Raw genomic sequence first — 14,289 nt, forward strand, 5'->3', positions numbered from 1 at the left:
GCCATCTGTGGCACTTAGTCGTGATTGATCGATTCTACTCGTCAGTCCTTCTTGCGATCGAGCTCCTTGGTATGAGTGTTTACGTGTTGGGCACTATAATGACGGACAGACTTGGCTTTGACAATAATGTCAAAGCGACTAGGAAGACACGACCGGCAAGCATTCCTCGAGGGGCGTTCACATTCTCCCGTTCTATTGCTGTCCCAAGTATGGTGGCATACCAATGGTGGGACAGCAAACCCGTGCATTACTTGTGCACGGGCTCTGTGATGACGGCTTCGTCAATCAATAGGAATGTGAAGCGCGTGGGACCAGTTACTGTGCCATGTCCTGCAGCTGTGACGGATTATCAGCGCTGGATGGGAGGAGTTGATATTCATGATCAACTCCGCCTCCAGAAGTTCTCGTTACAGACGTCGACCAAGTTCAAGAAATACTACATGAGTTTGTTCTTGGGGCTCGTCGACCTAGCGTTAGTGAACGCATACATTTCACATAAGGAAACCGCACGAATTGCTGGAACGCCGGCGACGAGGCGTGGAGACTGGTATTGCATCCTTCAGAATCAGCTTCTCCAGCTCAAGGCTGAAGACTTTGATGGTGTCGTGGCGACTCCACCACCGCTACGCCAAAAGCGCCAACGTGCTCCAGTGCGGCTTACCCATGAAGTGGAACAGTCGGAAGATTGGGTGACTGTCAGCGGTGTGCAAAAGCGACGCCAGCGGTCCTGTAAGGTCTGCGCATTACTCAGGACCGACAAAAAAAAGAAATCTTACGCTACGACTTTCTTCTGTGAGCGCTGCTCGCTGGACAACGCCAAATGCTGGCTTTGTAACAAGATCCGGCATACCTACAGGGGTGAAGCAAAGACCTGCTTTGCAATCTGGCATGCCGATTTTGACTGCGGTCAGGCGATCCCTGTCACCTTAGGGAAACGAGTTGTGCTGCGGCGTCCCGGGAAGAAAGCTGGACTGCGGAAGAAGACTCGCCGAGAATTACAGCTTCACAACGGGGAGGCAGACGACGAGGGGTCTGGAAATGATAATGACAAAAACCAGTGAGACCAGTTTGTGCACAAGAGAAGTGATGAAATGCCAGGTGTCAGATTTGATTTGTGGTAACTTATGAGTTGTAATGCAGTTTTCGCAGATTTGATGCACGGGTTGCTGCGTCTTTTTCCTTCTAGGTGCCGGCTCTCGCACCCTTTCTTTCATCCATCGGTGTCAGTTACGACATGAGCTAGTGATGAACACAAGAAAGGAGTATAACTTACGACATTCCTCAGTAAACCTGTTCAGATTTAATATCGCTTCCCGCAGACGTCTATGCACATCATACAGAACCAAAGTAACTACGCACGTCGTAAGTTACGACATAACAGTACCGTGACTTATACGTTAGCTGTCATAAACAAGGGGTTAAAGCAGGCAGAAATAGAAACTTGAGTCGTCCGTTTCGCAAGCAATAAAATTGAAGTACTTTGAAGCGGAGGTTAAGTGATTTTATTCCGGTCAGCTTCGACCCCATCGCGATAAAAGGAGCAGGTCAAAGTAAGAAAGAGGAAACGAGATTCGCGACGACTCATGATACTGGCCCATCGCCCGTAAACCAACTCGAATACACGAGACATTACAGAGCTCATATGAAGACAGGAGCCTGGCCCGGCCGAAAAACGATTGTACAATTAGCTGCGATTGCACCTCAACCCGACATCACTAGCCAAGGTAATGTACGTCAAGCGTGGCATAGCCCCCTCCAACGAGGGAATACTAGTGCTGGTCTCTTACGCACAGAGTCAGCAAGTACTCAAGGAGGTCCTCCCGTGTTCGAGCTGGTTCCAATAGAAGATCTGCCAGCATTTGATGCTTCGAAAACACTCAAGACCATGCTGCTCACTCAGGACCAGATCCGACGTCTCAACGTCTTCAGAGCCCAGTGGCGATATACTATTGCTTTCATGTTGCAGATGGGTAATTTACTCATGCTTTTCACAACTGCAGCACCTCGAAATATTGGATCGGTAATGGCAGTGTTGGCGCCACTATTACAGTTTCCTGGAATGTTGTTCATAGTTGGCTCGGTACGCCTAGAAATGCTCTTCCTGCTCTTTGGAACGTACGATTTCTGGTATTTCACCGTCAACAATATCGTGTTTGGCGTGTGTTTCGCGGCTTTACTTCGCGACATTCGCATAATTGTTGTCTTAGTCGGCTGTGCCATCGTGCAGATAAGCATCGGTTCGGATGCTCTAGTGGGCGACAGACGACAGATTTTATTGTCCAGTGTCCTTAACTGCATGACGCACATGACGATGTTCCTGATGGTGTTCTTAAAGCGAGTGGATGACGATGGGAACGGAGATACTTTCATGCTCTCGTACTCGAACAGCGGATACGGGTTTTCTATTCGGGATACCCTAATGAATACCCAACTTAACATGGTACTACTCTTTGGGAGACTAGTCTATCGTAATTATGTCACAATGTGTGAACAAGACTCGGCCACAGTACGTCATGTCAATGCCGAGACCAGCTATATCCCTAGTCGAAGACGCTGCGTCAGCTACTACTGCACGGTCGGACTACAACCCAAAAGTAGTGGTATCCGGAACACCATCATGCGGTCGAGGAGTACAAGCTCCATACCCAGTACCAGTGGTCCATCGACGCGTTCTCGGGCAGGGAGTGTGCTAAGTATCCAGCCTTTGGAAAGTTATCGTACACCTGTCGCCACCCGAGCCCAGATTCCTTTATTTGGACCCAGAGTACAAGAGCGACACCGTGCCCAGACCATCCAATTGCAATTTGTACCAGTTGGAGCAGATTTCAATGCTTTTAAAACACTTGTACCAGGATTTGGTGGGTTTCTGGACCAAATTTTAGGATCATTTGCCTCACACAGTCGTCGCTGTCTACTGCTACACATCTTTCATGCTTTAGGCTACATTGGGATGGGTGTTTTGGTGCTGGGTGCTCTGGTTGCATGGATTTCTAAAGACCAGAATCTGGATCATATACGACCAGGGTTAGCACGTACTCAAGGCGTAGCGTTCGTCACTTCGCTGGTCTTTTGTGGCGTATTCTTTGCTTCATATCAACGGCAACTACTCAAAAGATTATACTCGTCGTTTAACTTCCTCTTTTTGTCCACGAAGCTCACAGTAGCGTCGTTAGCTTTGAGTCAATTTTTGACTTGGGATCGTCGTGTTGTGTGGGTGTGGGGCGCGTGGCTTTGGATGCAGTGGGCCATTACGCTGGACGCTTTACCTCCGAGTACGATGCGTTTATTGGCTTTTCGACGCTCTGTTCTTATGCTATCCGTGCTGACTTTCGAGCTTATGGGACTGGTTATATTGTCGCTGGAGCTCTTCGCTTTGGACCGCTGGATTGTACCCAAAATTGCAGTTGTGGATCGAGTTATCTTCGGTCGTCGTGTCGAAGTGAGCACTTTGTCAGCCTTGGTCTCGCGTCTCTGGACTATTTTCCTCTGGGATTGCAAGCTCATGTGGTTTCTCTCTGCTGCACTTCGTCGTCAACGTCAACGTCGCTTAAGTGCGGTTGGCGCTAGTGAACTAAATGATGACGATGATGAAGGAGAGAGGCTGCTGTTGATCGGCAAAGTTCAGTACTTTTACGAGTTAGCATCGCGCACACGGTCTCGAACACGTTGGCTGAAAGGTGTTCAGATGCTTCGGATCTCACAAGCTATCCAGCGACGTCGAACAAGGAAAAAGTTAACTGTGGAGAACCGGTAAAGACAAATTATTATCGTTATAAGGAGTAATCTGAGCAGGGCGACGGATGAGTACATTGAAGTGGAGGTTATGAGTACCTTTCCGAACGATGATGCAACGTGCTACGTTGCATTTACGTCGGACTAATCATTTCGGTCCAACTGTAAGCGTGCAAAGCAAAAAAAGAAATGTCTTTCAACGGAGCCATGATGGTGAACTATGATCAGTCCACTTCAACATGATGAGTATGAGCCACTCGATGAGTCATGTTGGGGTATACTAGGACGGTTTAACAAGCGATACTGCAATGCGCCCTCTCTCCACCGGAACAGCTCATCAAGAAGCGATACCGGATGGCAACTAAAGCCTTGGCCATTTTCAAACGTGCCGCCTGGTGCTCAAACCGCTTCATCGACTCATCAAGGCAAGACTACGATGTCGTCCTTCCGACTTCTCCAGTCGTTGCTGTTTATCCTGTTGCTTATCGAGCTCCCCGGACACGCTACAGCGACGTATAACATCGGTGTGGGCAAGAGCGACATCACTGGACCTGCAGCCCAAGTGGTAATGATGGGGTTCGCAAGCTCCGGCGAAAGCTCCGCTGGGATCCTTAATTGTCTGTACGCCCGAGCATTCCTCATCCAAGACGCTATTACCAGGAAGCGTGTCATGTTTGTCCACTGCGACTTGCACTCCGTCATGCAACTAGTACATCAAGAAGTTCTAGCACAGCTCGCTACCAAATACAAGGGACTCTACACCGAACAGAACGTCATTCTACATGCTACGCACACCCACGCGGGGCCAGGAGGGACCGCAGGATATTTCCTCTACGACGTCTCCAGCTTTGGATGTCAGTGAAAACTTCGACAAGATCGTCAGTGGTATCGTGAGCGCCATCGACGCTGCACACAACTCCATCCAGGCCGGTACCATCCGATGGAACAAGGGAGAAGTCTCTAAAGGAGTCAAGAACCGCTCTCCCGAGGCCTACCTGGCCAACCCGTCGTCTGAACGTGCACAATACAGCAGTGACGTCGACTCGACAATGCGGGCACTACATTTCTTCAGTAGTTCCGGTAAGCTTCGAGGTGTGCTGGCGTTCTACCCCGTCCACCCTACCAGTCTTAGTGTACAAAACCTTCTCATCAGTGGAGACAACAAGGGATACGCCGAGTTCCTTCTTGAAGACGAACTAGACGACGTCATCGTTGGGATCGACATTACCAACGCTGGTGACGTGAGTCCGAACCTCATCGATAATGGAGACGGGACCTTTAGTGGCGAGGGCAATACAACGATCGAGTCTGCCGAGATTATGGGCAAACGGCAGTACGATACGCTGTCATCGCTGATCAAAGGAACCTCTGAGCTCGTCCATGGCTCCATCGTCGCTAATCTTTCTTACGTCGACTTCTCTAATGTAGCACTCACCGGCGTCACACCAAACATAGCAGACCCGTACGCTAATAGAACGTGTCCTGCTGTCATCGGACAGAACTTTGCTGCTGGCACAGAAGACGGTCGAGTGCTCAGTATGTTCACAGAGGGAAACCTCAAGGCCAACGCACTCTTCCGGACCCTCGGTGGTGTCGTCAAAGAGGCACCACAATGGGTGAAGGACTGCCAGAACGTCAACAAAGTGCCACCGTACGCAGCACTACGAAGGCGCGTCGACGCTTTTCGGACCCAACCAGCTGGCTGCAGTGCAACAGGAGCTCACTAGAGTCGCCACGTCCGTCGCTGATTCGTCCGTACCGCTGGACGTGGGTCCCACACCGTTGCAGATCAACCGCAACTCGCTCATCACGTTGCAGACTGGTGTGGTGATGGACTCAGCTCCGCTTCTGCGCTCCTTTAGTGATGTACGCACACAACCGTCGAGTTCGTACTCCGTGGGGAGTGTCGCTTCAGCGGTATTCGCCGGCGCGCACCCGAAGAACGCACTCACGCTGGTCTCATCGTTCTGTGACGTGCAGAAACTTGGATCGAATGGCGCGTATACAACCGTCATGACCGATGCGCATTGGGATTTGCGCTACCGCTGGGAGCGTTATCTCATTGCTGAGAGCAAGAACACGAGTGGAACATTCGCAAAGGTGGACGCACTAGTGTGGCAGGCACGTATCGCTTCGTGCACCGCGGGTATTCGAAAAACCTGCTTGGTGCATTGGCGGCGTATGAAGGTACGTCTAGCACCTTCATCGTGACGGTTTAAAGCAGCGGCACATCAACGTTCCAACGAGTTGATTAGTTCATTTTCAAATAGCGTCATCAACTTGTCCAAATAATGCCCAAATCGCTTAGGAAGATTAACGTTGTCTCAATACCGGTAAACTGTCCAAAAACAAGTATCGAATTAATTATGTAGTTTTATTTCTGGCGACCGGGAGGGAGTGTGGCAAACCCGCGCGAGATTTTGTGTAGGCGGGTTCAAAACCGAGCTTACCAGCCAGCCATCGATTGTACTCTCCTTAAAAAGAGCATTTAATCGCGAGTGCCGCGCTGTGCGAAATCATGCTGAAATAATAATAATTAAAAAATGCTTTAAAATCACGAAATCCAAATTTAAATGTACCGTGTTTTCAAAGGCACCCCGTTTTTATTTCGTTGAATGAAACGCCATCAAATCTAGTGTTCATCTAGACTTCATTACTGCTGCCAGCGCATCATCGTTTTTGAAATATGCTCTCACTTTCTGAAGCAAAGGTTGTCCGCCCTTGTTTTCAGCATAGAAAAGCATATAACTCTCCCAAGTGCCGTATCTGGGATCATCCTTCGGCAGGTTCAAAACTTTTCCGTTGAAAGGACTTGCCAGCCATTTTGAAGCCTCATCTGGTTTTATCTTCGCACTTATCCAATTCTGAAATAGGGAAGACTGCATGTTTTCCGCTTGTTTCTTCAAATCTGGAACTTCCTTAAGAGATTGAAACTGTGTTGCAAATATTCAATCTGATTTCAATGGGTCGGACTTCGTCAAGAATTGCAAGGTTTGCTCATCCGAAAACGCACTCTTCTTAATGCGGTTACGAAACAGTTGGGTATACCTGAGCCACTGAATCATGTCACTGTCGTCTCTGGCCCGACTTTCCGCCACACGTAAGACCTTGAACATTTCCTCGGGTGGCTCTCGAAACTTTAGCCAAACGTCATTCATAGTTTTGCGACTGGTTTTAGATTTCTACAACATAAATCTCTGCATGGTTTCAGCGTTATTCTTCATGTTCGGGACCTTCCGAAGTGAATAGAAAAGGGTTGTCAATTCACGTTCCGGCATTGTCTTTTGCAATAACGAGAACATATCAATGTCTCCGAACATAACCGTCCCTCTCTTCGCTCTGTACGCCTCCACGTACTTCAACCATTGGTGGAAAACGGGCGTGTCATCCAACTTCGAGCCAGCTTCTTTTAGGCGTAGCACTTCGAAGGCTGTCTTTGAACTTGTTTCTTTCAGTAGTGTTTTGGACACCCACGCTCCAGATAGTGACTCCTGGATATTCGACGCAAACTTACTCAGCCCTGGAGTTTTCTTTAGAGATTTCAGTAGTGTCATCAGTTCCTGGTTGCTGTGAGTCTCTAGTAACAGGTAGTAGACATCCAAATTCAAAATCGCCTTCTCGCCATGTTTAGTTTGGTAAGGCGCTACGAATCTGAACCATTGAAGAAGATTCGGATTGTCGTCAAGCTTGGCTGCGCTCTCTCCAAGACGTAAGGTGCTAAACAGGTCTTTAGGGTGCACCTTGGACTGCACCCACGTTCCGATTTGCACTTTATCAGGTGACAAACTGGACTTGAACATAGATTGTATCAGATCGTCGACCTTTGATAACCAGGGTACATTGACTCTGTCCTCGCCATCTTCACGTAAAGTCGATGTTTGGAAGGATCTTAACTGTCTTTCCGTCGCTATGCTGATGTGAGACTTGGAGACAATGGAAGTTCTTTTCACCGAGTACGCTTGAGTAGTATGTTCTTGAGCAAGTGCTCCGGCTAACAAGGCTACAACAGTAACGAGCATTAAACCCGCGATGCCCATGGTTGTTAAGAGCAACTTGCTCTTGATGAATCGCCAAATGACCGAGGTGCACCAATTATTAAAATGGCAGCTAATAATAAGGAGATTCGCATTCGCTAACACTTCTATATTAATAATGTCGAAATCCTGATCATCACTGATCGCGTGACTAATCTCACACGATCATTTAGAAAGTCGCAAATCTGACTTACCTAAAAGAGATCATTAAGTACGAAATACGTATATTACCAAAACGGCAAATTTGGTCGGAAATTCACAGAGGCAAACGTCGCATTGCATGTAAATGCAACAGTGACGTTTTGTCTTACCTTTTTTTCCTACCAACCAGTCTTTGTGAGCTCTGAATCTAACTTTGAGTAGCTGTTCTTGCTCCAGGGTGTTTCTAATTGTTGCATGTGATCAAGCGCATTGTACCCCTCAGTGGACGAAGGTGTGTAGTGTTGGGTGAAGAAATTTGATAGATGCCATCGCCGTTGGTAGCTGATGCTAACCACTTGAGCAAACCGGCAAAAATTGAGCCACTTTGTGGTTAAGGAACGGCAACAACGACCTGGTAAATCGGGTCCAGCTCCTAATACTGATTCCTCTCAATAATACTGTACTAATAAAATGCGGCTCCCCGATACATGGTCGAGCGAGGCACTTCATTACATGTATCAATCCCAACCGACTATATTATTAAAGTACCTAATTCCCATCCACAGTGGCGGCATTGGTTTCAATACTTTCCGTCGGACTCGCTGCTAGAGGTTCTCCGTCCCGACTTCCACACGCGTAGGCCTTGCGAACGAGTCGCATCTCCTCTGCCATTACTTGAGACGCTACGGCTGAAAACTCTTTCTTCACAGGGTCAATGAAAAGTTTCTAAGTCAGCAGCACACAAAAAACAACAACAACAAAAATCTTAGCAAACGGGAACCGTTGAACGCCGTCGACTCTTAGAAAGTACCTTAATGCGATCATCGAAGCGAATGATCGACTGGAAGAGGTTTAAGTTCTCAGACGCACTGTTATCCTCGACGAGTTTGCTGTAAATGAGCGCTAGAATATCGCACAAAGACAGCAAAATCTCTCGGTAGTCCAGTGGAAAAGGCTATAAAACACGCAGAATATTAATACTCATAAATAAATATTCCAATAAAAAAAAACCTACAATCGGAGGCGTCAATAGTCGTCGATAAACTGGCCGCTGGTTCCACTTGTGCATAGTGGGCCGGAATGGCTCATCGGCTGAGTATTGCGGACTATTCTCCGTGTCCAGAGGCTCGTGTAGCGTGCTTGACGTCGCCACCATCATTTTCTATATAACCATAACGTTAATATCTCCTCACTACAATTAAAAAAAAAATGGTTTTTTACTTACCATTCCTTGCACCGTCGAGGACGAGAAGTAAAATTCCAGTTCTTCCAGTAATTGGCAGCAGTCCATAGCCAGTAGTTCCGGGTGGGTCGATTCCCCCACCAATCGCCCTAATCCAATCCCCAAGTAGAAAAACTGCGCACCACGTCGGATACTTTGCTTGTACCCCACATGATTCATCACTTGCTGCTCTCTTAGTAGAGCCACATTTAACCAGTAGTTGGAGCCTTCATGCATCGCTTTAAGGTAGTTCCAGTCCGAGCGACGGTGTTGCACTAAATCCTCCAGGATCCTCATTCTCTGCTGAGCTGTCACTTGTCGTAGGACTGCTGCGGCCTCTGCAGCAACCGCTGCAGCCTCTGCAGCAACCGCTGCAGCCTCTTCAGCTGCTTTGTCAGCGCTACTCGAGCGATCTTCCACGTCGTCAGCGTTGCTTACACTGGAGCTTTGGGACGCGAATAGTAGCGATCCGAAGGACGATGACGCGCTGGCTAGCGACGATGTGAGGCCTGAGGTCAAAGAGCCGGCAGCAGAGGCCACAGAGCCCAAAGGATCGGCGATGGCGGCGTCGATTGAGCTCGGAGAGGTCGTCCCCGCCTCGCTTTGGGTCGATGTAGAGGAAGGAGACGATGTGGCTGTTGTGTTGCTCTTACTACTGTGGCCTAGCGGCGACAGTACTTTACGCCCGCTTTTTGCGAGCTTAGAGGCCATGGAACGCGCAGCGGATGAAGCTTTGGCGGCGGATCCAGGCAGCTTGGAGTTAGAGGATGTGCGCTCCGGAGTCTCTTCATTGGTGACATTCGATGCACTGTGCTCGTTGTCGGTGGCGTCGGCTTTTCCTGGGTAGTCAGGGAGAGCCGAGGGAGGAGGAGGAAGCGATGCCAGCAGCTCCTGCTCGCTTAAAGCGGGCGCGTCTCCGGAGGCGTCCATTCCAGATAAAAATCAAGAGCTCGTTTTCTACTTTTTCTTGGGAGTGCTCAAAACACGAAAAGGCACCCAATTGTTTTTTTTTGTGATCGTTTTGAGAAATAATTAAAGTGACCTATTAAAAACAGGCGCGCATGTACAGTACCGTATTCCTTCTGTGATTAACGACAACCAATTTTTAAAGGGAACCGTTGGAGGCCAGGATTGTTTAATTCGGGAAATGTCTGTAAGATAAATTTACTTCCGTTCTGCGCTATTTCCGATCAAGATAAATTACGCGATTGTCTTTCATTTTGGTTTCTGTGGCTAGACGTGAGAAGATGTCGAGGACGAGGAAGGAGACATGCGCACTCGGGACGGTTCTCCCCGCTACAGAGGCCCCGGCCTCTCAGACATCACGCGAGCTGGTGATACGGAGACGCCAAGCGCTGAAGAAGGGTCGGTTGCACAGAGAGAGATAGAAACCGTATCTGGAAATGACGTGGGGAGCGAGGGTCAATTGGAAGTGGAGGTTGATGATGATGGCGTGGATGTAAAGAATGATGGCGTGGATGTGGATGTTGAGAATAATGGCAAAGACATGGAGGTGGAGAATGAGGATGAGGACGTGGACGTGGAGATGATGGCGAAGCATCTATGACCGTGGAGGCGATGGGCCCCTCCATTATATAAGTAGGTAGATTTCTTTACATAAGTAGGTGCATCAGCACACGACTAGCGTGTGCTGAAAAGCTGTCATGCCATTGGCTGATATATGGGGAGCCAGACCCATTATTAGCCAATTGGACTATGACGTGTATTGGAGTGGCCTGGGCTGTGGCCTTGGTCCTAAAATAAAGTCAGAGTTGATTTTTCCTTAAACCTAAGACTCAGTCGTCCTATTGCGAGCTTCCTCAACACAATAGTGTAAGTAAGTAAAGAAGTAAATACCTGGCTCGTTACACCTGGTAGCACTTCGTAGTCCTTCCAACGACCAAGTTCGACATGAGCCAACACCTCGACCATGCTGCTTTCCTCCATCTTACTCGGATCGAGTGGGAAGTTCTCTACCGCCTCGCGGCGGTGTCCGGAGAAGCCGTCGTCACGTCGCTGCTGCGCTCAGCGACCCCCGACGAGCAGCGCGTTGCGGCACAAGAGTTCATGGAACGCGAGTGTCAACTCCCTCGCGTATCTCCACGAATGACGTCGTGAAGCTAGAGACGTCCACCTTCTCCGGTGCCGTAGAAGACCGACTTCCGCTGAATCGCTGGTTTCGAGAGATCGACATTGCCATCGCCCGAGGTTGATCGAGGCGCCTTCCGCGAAGGTCCATTTCCTCCTCTCGCGGCTGTCTGGGAAAGCCAAGGAATGGGCTCTCGGCAGGTTGGTTGTCGATCCCAACGCCTTTCCCACTCTGGATACCCACGAGAGTGACCTTCGGATCGCGTTAGAGCCGCCGCAAGATGAATCCCGAATTCGGGCAGACTTCTTCACCCTTCGGCAAGGCACGATGACTATGCGCGACTACGTCCAGATGACACCACACCTCGCGTCGTGTATCGCGTCTAAGCCCATCAATATGGTCTCTCAGGTTCATGTGTTCGTGTTCGGTATGCGCGAAGGCATGACGCACTACTGCCTTACAATATCGGACCCCTCTACACTCGAAGAGGCATTTTCCCTCGCCCTACGCGAGGACTACGTGGTTGCGGCGTCATATAGCGCGTCGGAGCGGTGCTCAATCGTTCTCTCACCTGCTTCCGCTGTCGGAAGGTTGGTCATCGCGCGTCGGAGTGCCGCGCGCCAGCTCCAGTGCTTGCGCATGTCGATGCCGATCCCGTGAGTTCTGGCCTGCCAAAAAACGGTCAGGGTCAGTAGGTGCGGGGCGCCCTACTGGCTGGAATGGAGGTCCGAGTCCCCCGGTGGCAACCCAACCTCCTAGCCCCTCCTGTGCTGCATGCACACTTTCATGCCACCACCACGCCGAGCGATTCAAGATTGATCATTGTCAGTGTTCATGTCGCCGGTGCCCGGCGACCACTGCCAGCGCTCGTTGATTCAGGAGCGACCAACAACCTCTTCCGCGCGTCGTGCTTGTCGGTACTCCCGTCGGACATCACTGTCCGCAAAGGTAGGAGGGGAGGCCGCTGTCTAATTGGCGAATGGGAAATTACGCCGCGCCCGCCCCCCCCAAAATAACACATCCGTACACTTTCGACGGGTTCCCGAGGAGCGACGACCTTCTCCGTCATTAAGAAGAAATAACGCGGTTGGATGGCTTCCTAGGAAACCCGGGGTGGAGGCGCTACTCACACACAAAATGAAGGGTTGGTCTGCTTCGGCCAAGCATCCTCCGTGATTATGATGTGAGAGAGGTGTTCACACAACTCCTGGTCGCCCAAAAGGATTGGCCTCACGTCACCGTCGTAGACCGGGCATTCACGACGCACGTTGTGCACAGAGTGAGCGATGGCCCTCTCTGAACGGCTTGCGCAGCGCTGCTAACTGACGAATCCCCGCGTCGCCGCGGGGGATGAAACTAACTGGCGGTCGAGCAGGGGCCCCCGCAGTTGAATGAGATGGCGGTCAAGCAGGGGCTCCCGTCAATTGAGCCGGTGGTTGAGCAGTTGGCGTTCCCGCTGAACACTACCGCGGTCGAGCAGGGGCTCCCGCTAGAGGGGGTGACCTCTCGTCCAGCGAGAGCGACATCATTCTCGAGTTCGCACTCGAAGCGGCGAAAGAGGAAGTCGAAGTGGCGTCGGCTGAAACCTCGCCGAGAGCCCGTACCAAGTGACAGCTTACTGACGGAGTCGGTCTGCGTGCTTGAGTATGTGGAAGGTACTTCCGGTCGCCGACGAATACTCGAGCTTGCAAACCCACCTGGCGAGGAAGGGTCAATCACGCGACTTCCAGGTCTCTCCGGGAAGAACTTCCCTCGCGGCGTCAAGGACGATGAAATCGAACAGGTTTGCCTGATCACCGACGCCGATTCGGCGTCGCTCGAAGTGAATGCAGTCCGTGACGACGTCTCGCGCTTAAGAAGCGCTGAACCGAAGTCGGCCCGCGAGGAGCGCTTCGCAGCGCATTCTTGGGAAGCGCTACGCGGATCCGGCAATCCAGTCTACGAGTCCGCCCGCGAATAAGAAGATGTCTTTCCGGAAAAGATCCCAGCTGAGTTACCAGCTGACCGAGGAATTAGCCACGAGATCGATCTTGTGCCCGGCTAGAAGTATTATGTGACGCGGTAGTGGCCGCTCCCACGAGATCAGGTCCAAGCTATCAATGGCTTCTTCGATGGCGCGTCGTCCATGCCTTTAGCAAGCCGAACGACGCTACCATTCCTGCCCAGACGCCGATTCCTCGGAAGGACATGGTGATCGACGCAATGTCGGGTAGTGAGGTCTTCAGCGCCATCGACTTGACCGATGGGTTCTACCAAATCCTCATGAGGCTGAGCGACATACCGCTCACAGCGGTAAGCACTCCCAGTGGTATGCTCTGGGAGTGGCTTGTTATGCCACAAGGCTTGACGAATGCTCCCGCCACGTTCAATCGCGTGGTATCCCATGTGCTGCACCCGCTCCGCGATCTCGCACCGAGTTACTTCGACGACATCTTCGTACACAGTCGCGCTAAGGGAGGCCTCAGCGCGCTTGAAGTCAACTTGAAGCATCTGAGGCAAGTCTTCCAAGTGATGCACGAAAACAAGCTGTATGCCAGCTTGAAGAGGTGCATATTCTGCGCGCCGGAGATTCCGGTACTTGGCTGCTTTGTGAGCAAGAACGGCGTCCGCGCCGACCCCGAGAAAGTGTCTTCGATATGTGCGTGGCCTACGCCACAGAATCCCACTGAATTGCGTCAGTGGCTGGCTCTCGCAAATTATCTCCACAAGTACACGAATAATTACGCCGGTTTGATCCAGCCGCTTTCTTCGCTGTTGAAGAAAGATGTGCCGTGGTCGTGGACACCCACACATCAAGCCGCCTTCGACTCGGTGAAGAAAGAGTCTCGCCGAGGCTCCAATCCTCGCGCTCCCGGATGACTCGAAGCATTTACACGTTGTCTGCTACACGAGCGATTTCGCCATCGGCTGTGCGCTGATGCAATTCGACGATGCAGATCGAGAGCGTGTCGTGAGCTACCAGTCCATACAGATGAAGCCGGCGGAGCGCATTTACCCTGTTCACGACAAGGAGCTCCTTGCGATGCGCTACGCTCTGATCCAGTTCAGAGTGTACTTGTTGGGTGAGGATA

The 14,289-nt window shown here is 50.6% G+C and overlaps 5 protein-coding genes across 5 annotated transcripts; 3 read left to right on the plus strand and 2 right to left on the minus strand.

Annotated features, from left to right (window-relative positions):
- Positions 1–1,957: 1,957 nt before the first annotated feature.
- PITG_05768 (uncharacterized protein) lies at positions 1,958–2,598 on the plus strand (the record flags this gene model as incomplete). The annotated part of the gene is made up of 2 exons (XM_002997977.1): positions 1,958–2,476; positions 2,545–2,598. 2 exons carry the CDS (start codon positions 1,958–1,960, stop codon positions 2,596–2,598), a joined length of 573 nt encoding a protein of 190 aa, XP_002998023.1.
- Positions 2,599–3,235: 637 nt separating this feature from the next.
- On the plus strand, positions 3,236–3,611 carry PITG_05769 (uncharacterized protein; the record flags this gene model as incomplete). The annotated part of the gene is made up of 2 exons (XM_002997978.1): positions 3,236–3,542; positions 3,601–3,611. The coding sequence occupies 2 exons, from the start codon at positions 3,236–3,238 to the stop codon at positions 3,609–3,611; spliced, it is 318 nt and encodes a 105-aa protein (XP_002998024.1).
- A 903-nt stretch (positions 3,612–4,514) lies between these two features.
- On the plus strand, positions 4,515–6,538 carry PITG_05770 (neutral ceramidase, putative; the record flags this gene model as incomplete). Its single annotated transcript, XM_002997979.1, has 4 exons — positions 4,515–5,065; positions 5,207–5,348; positions 5,521–5,919; positions 6,464–6,538. 4 exons carry the CDS (start codon positions 4,515–4,517, stop codon positions 6,536–6,538), a joined length of 1,167 nt encoding a protein of 388 aa, XP_002998025.1.
- Positions 6,539–6,914: 376 nt separating this feature from the next.
- PITG_05771 (secreted RxLR effector peptide protein, putative) lies at positions 6,915–7,769 on the minus strand (the record flags this gene model as incomplete). Its single annotated transcript, XM_002997980.1, has 1 exon — positions 6,915–7,769. The coding sequence occupies one exon, from the start codon at positions 7,767–7,769 to the stop codon at positions 6,915–6,917; it is 855 nt and encodes a 284-aa protein (XP_002998026.1).
- A 687-nt stretch (positions 7,770–8,456) lies between these two features.
- PITG_05772 (uncharacterized protein) lies at positions 8,457–10,059 on the minus strand (the record flags this gene model as incomplete). The annotated part of the gene is made up of 4 exons (XM_002997981.1): positions 8,457–8,609; positions 8,719–8,862; positions 8,923–9,069; positions 9,133–10,059. 4 exons carry the CDS (start codon positions 10,057–10,059, stop codon positions 8,457–8,459), a joined length of 1,371 nt encoding a protein of 456 aa, XP_002998027.1.
- Between the last annotated feature and the right edge of the window lie 4,230 nt (positions 10,060–14,289).

The sequence above is a fragment of the Phytophthora infestans genome, genomic scaffold, assembly GCF_000142945.1.
Source record: "Phytophthora infestans T30-4 supercont1.9 genomic scaffold, whole genome shotgun sequence".
Taxonomy (NCBI): domain Eukaryota; phylum Oomycota; class Peronosporomycetes; order Peronosporales; family Peronosporaceae; genus Phytophthora; species Phytophthora infestans.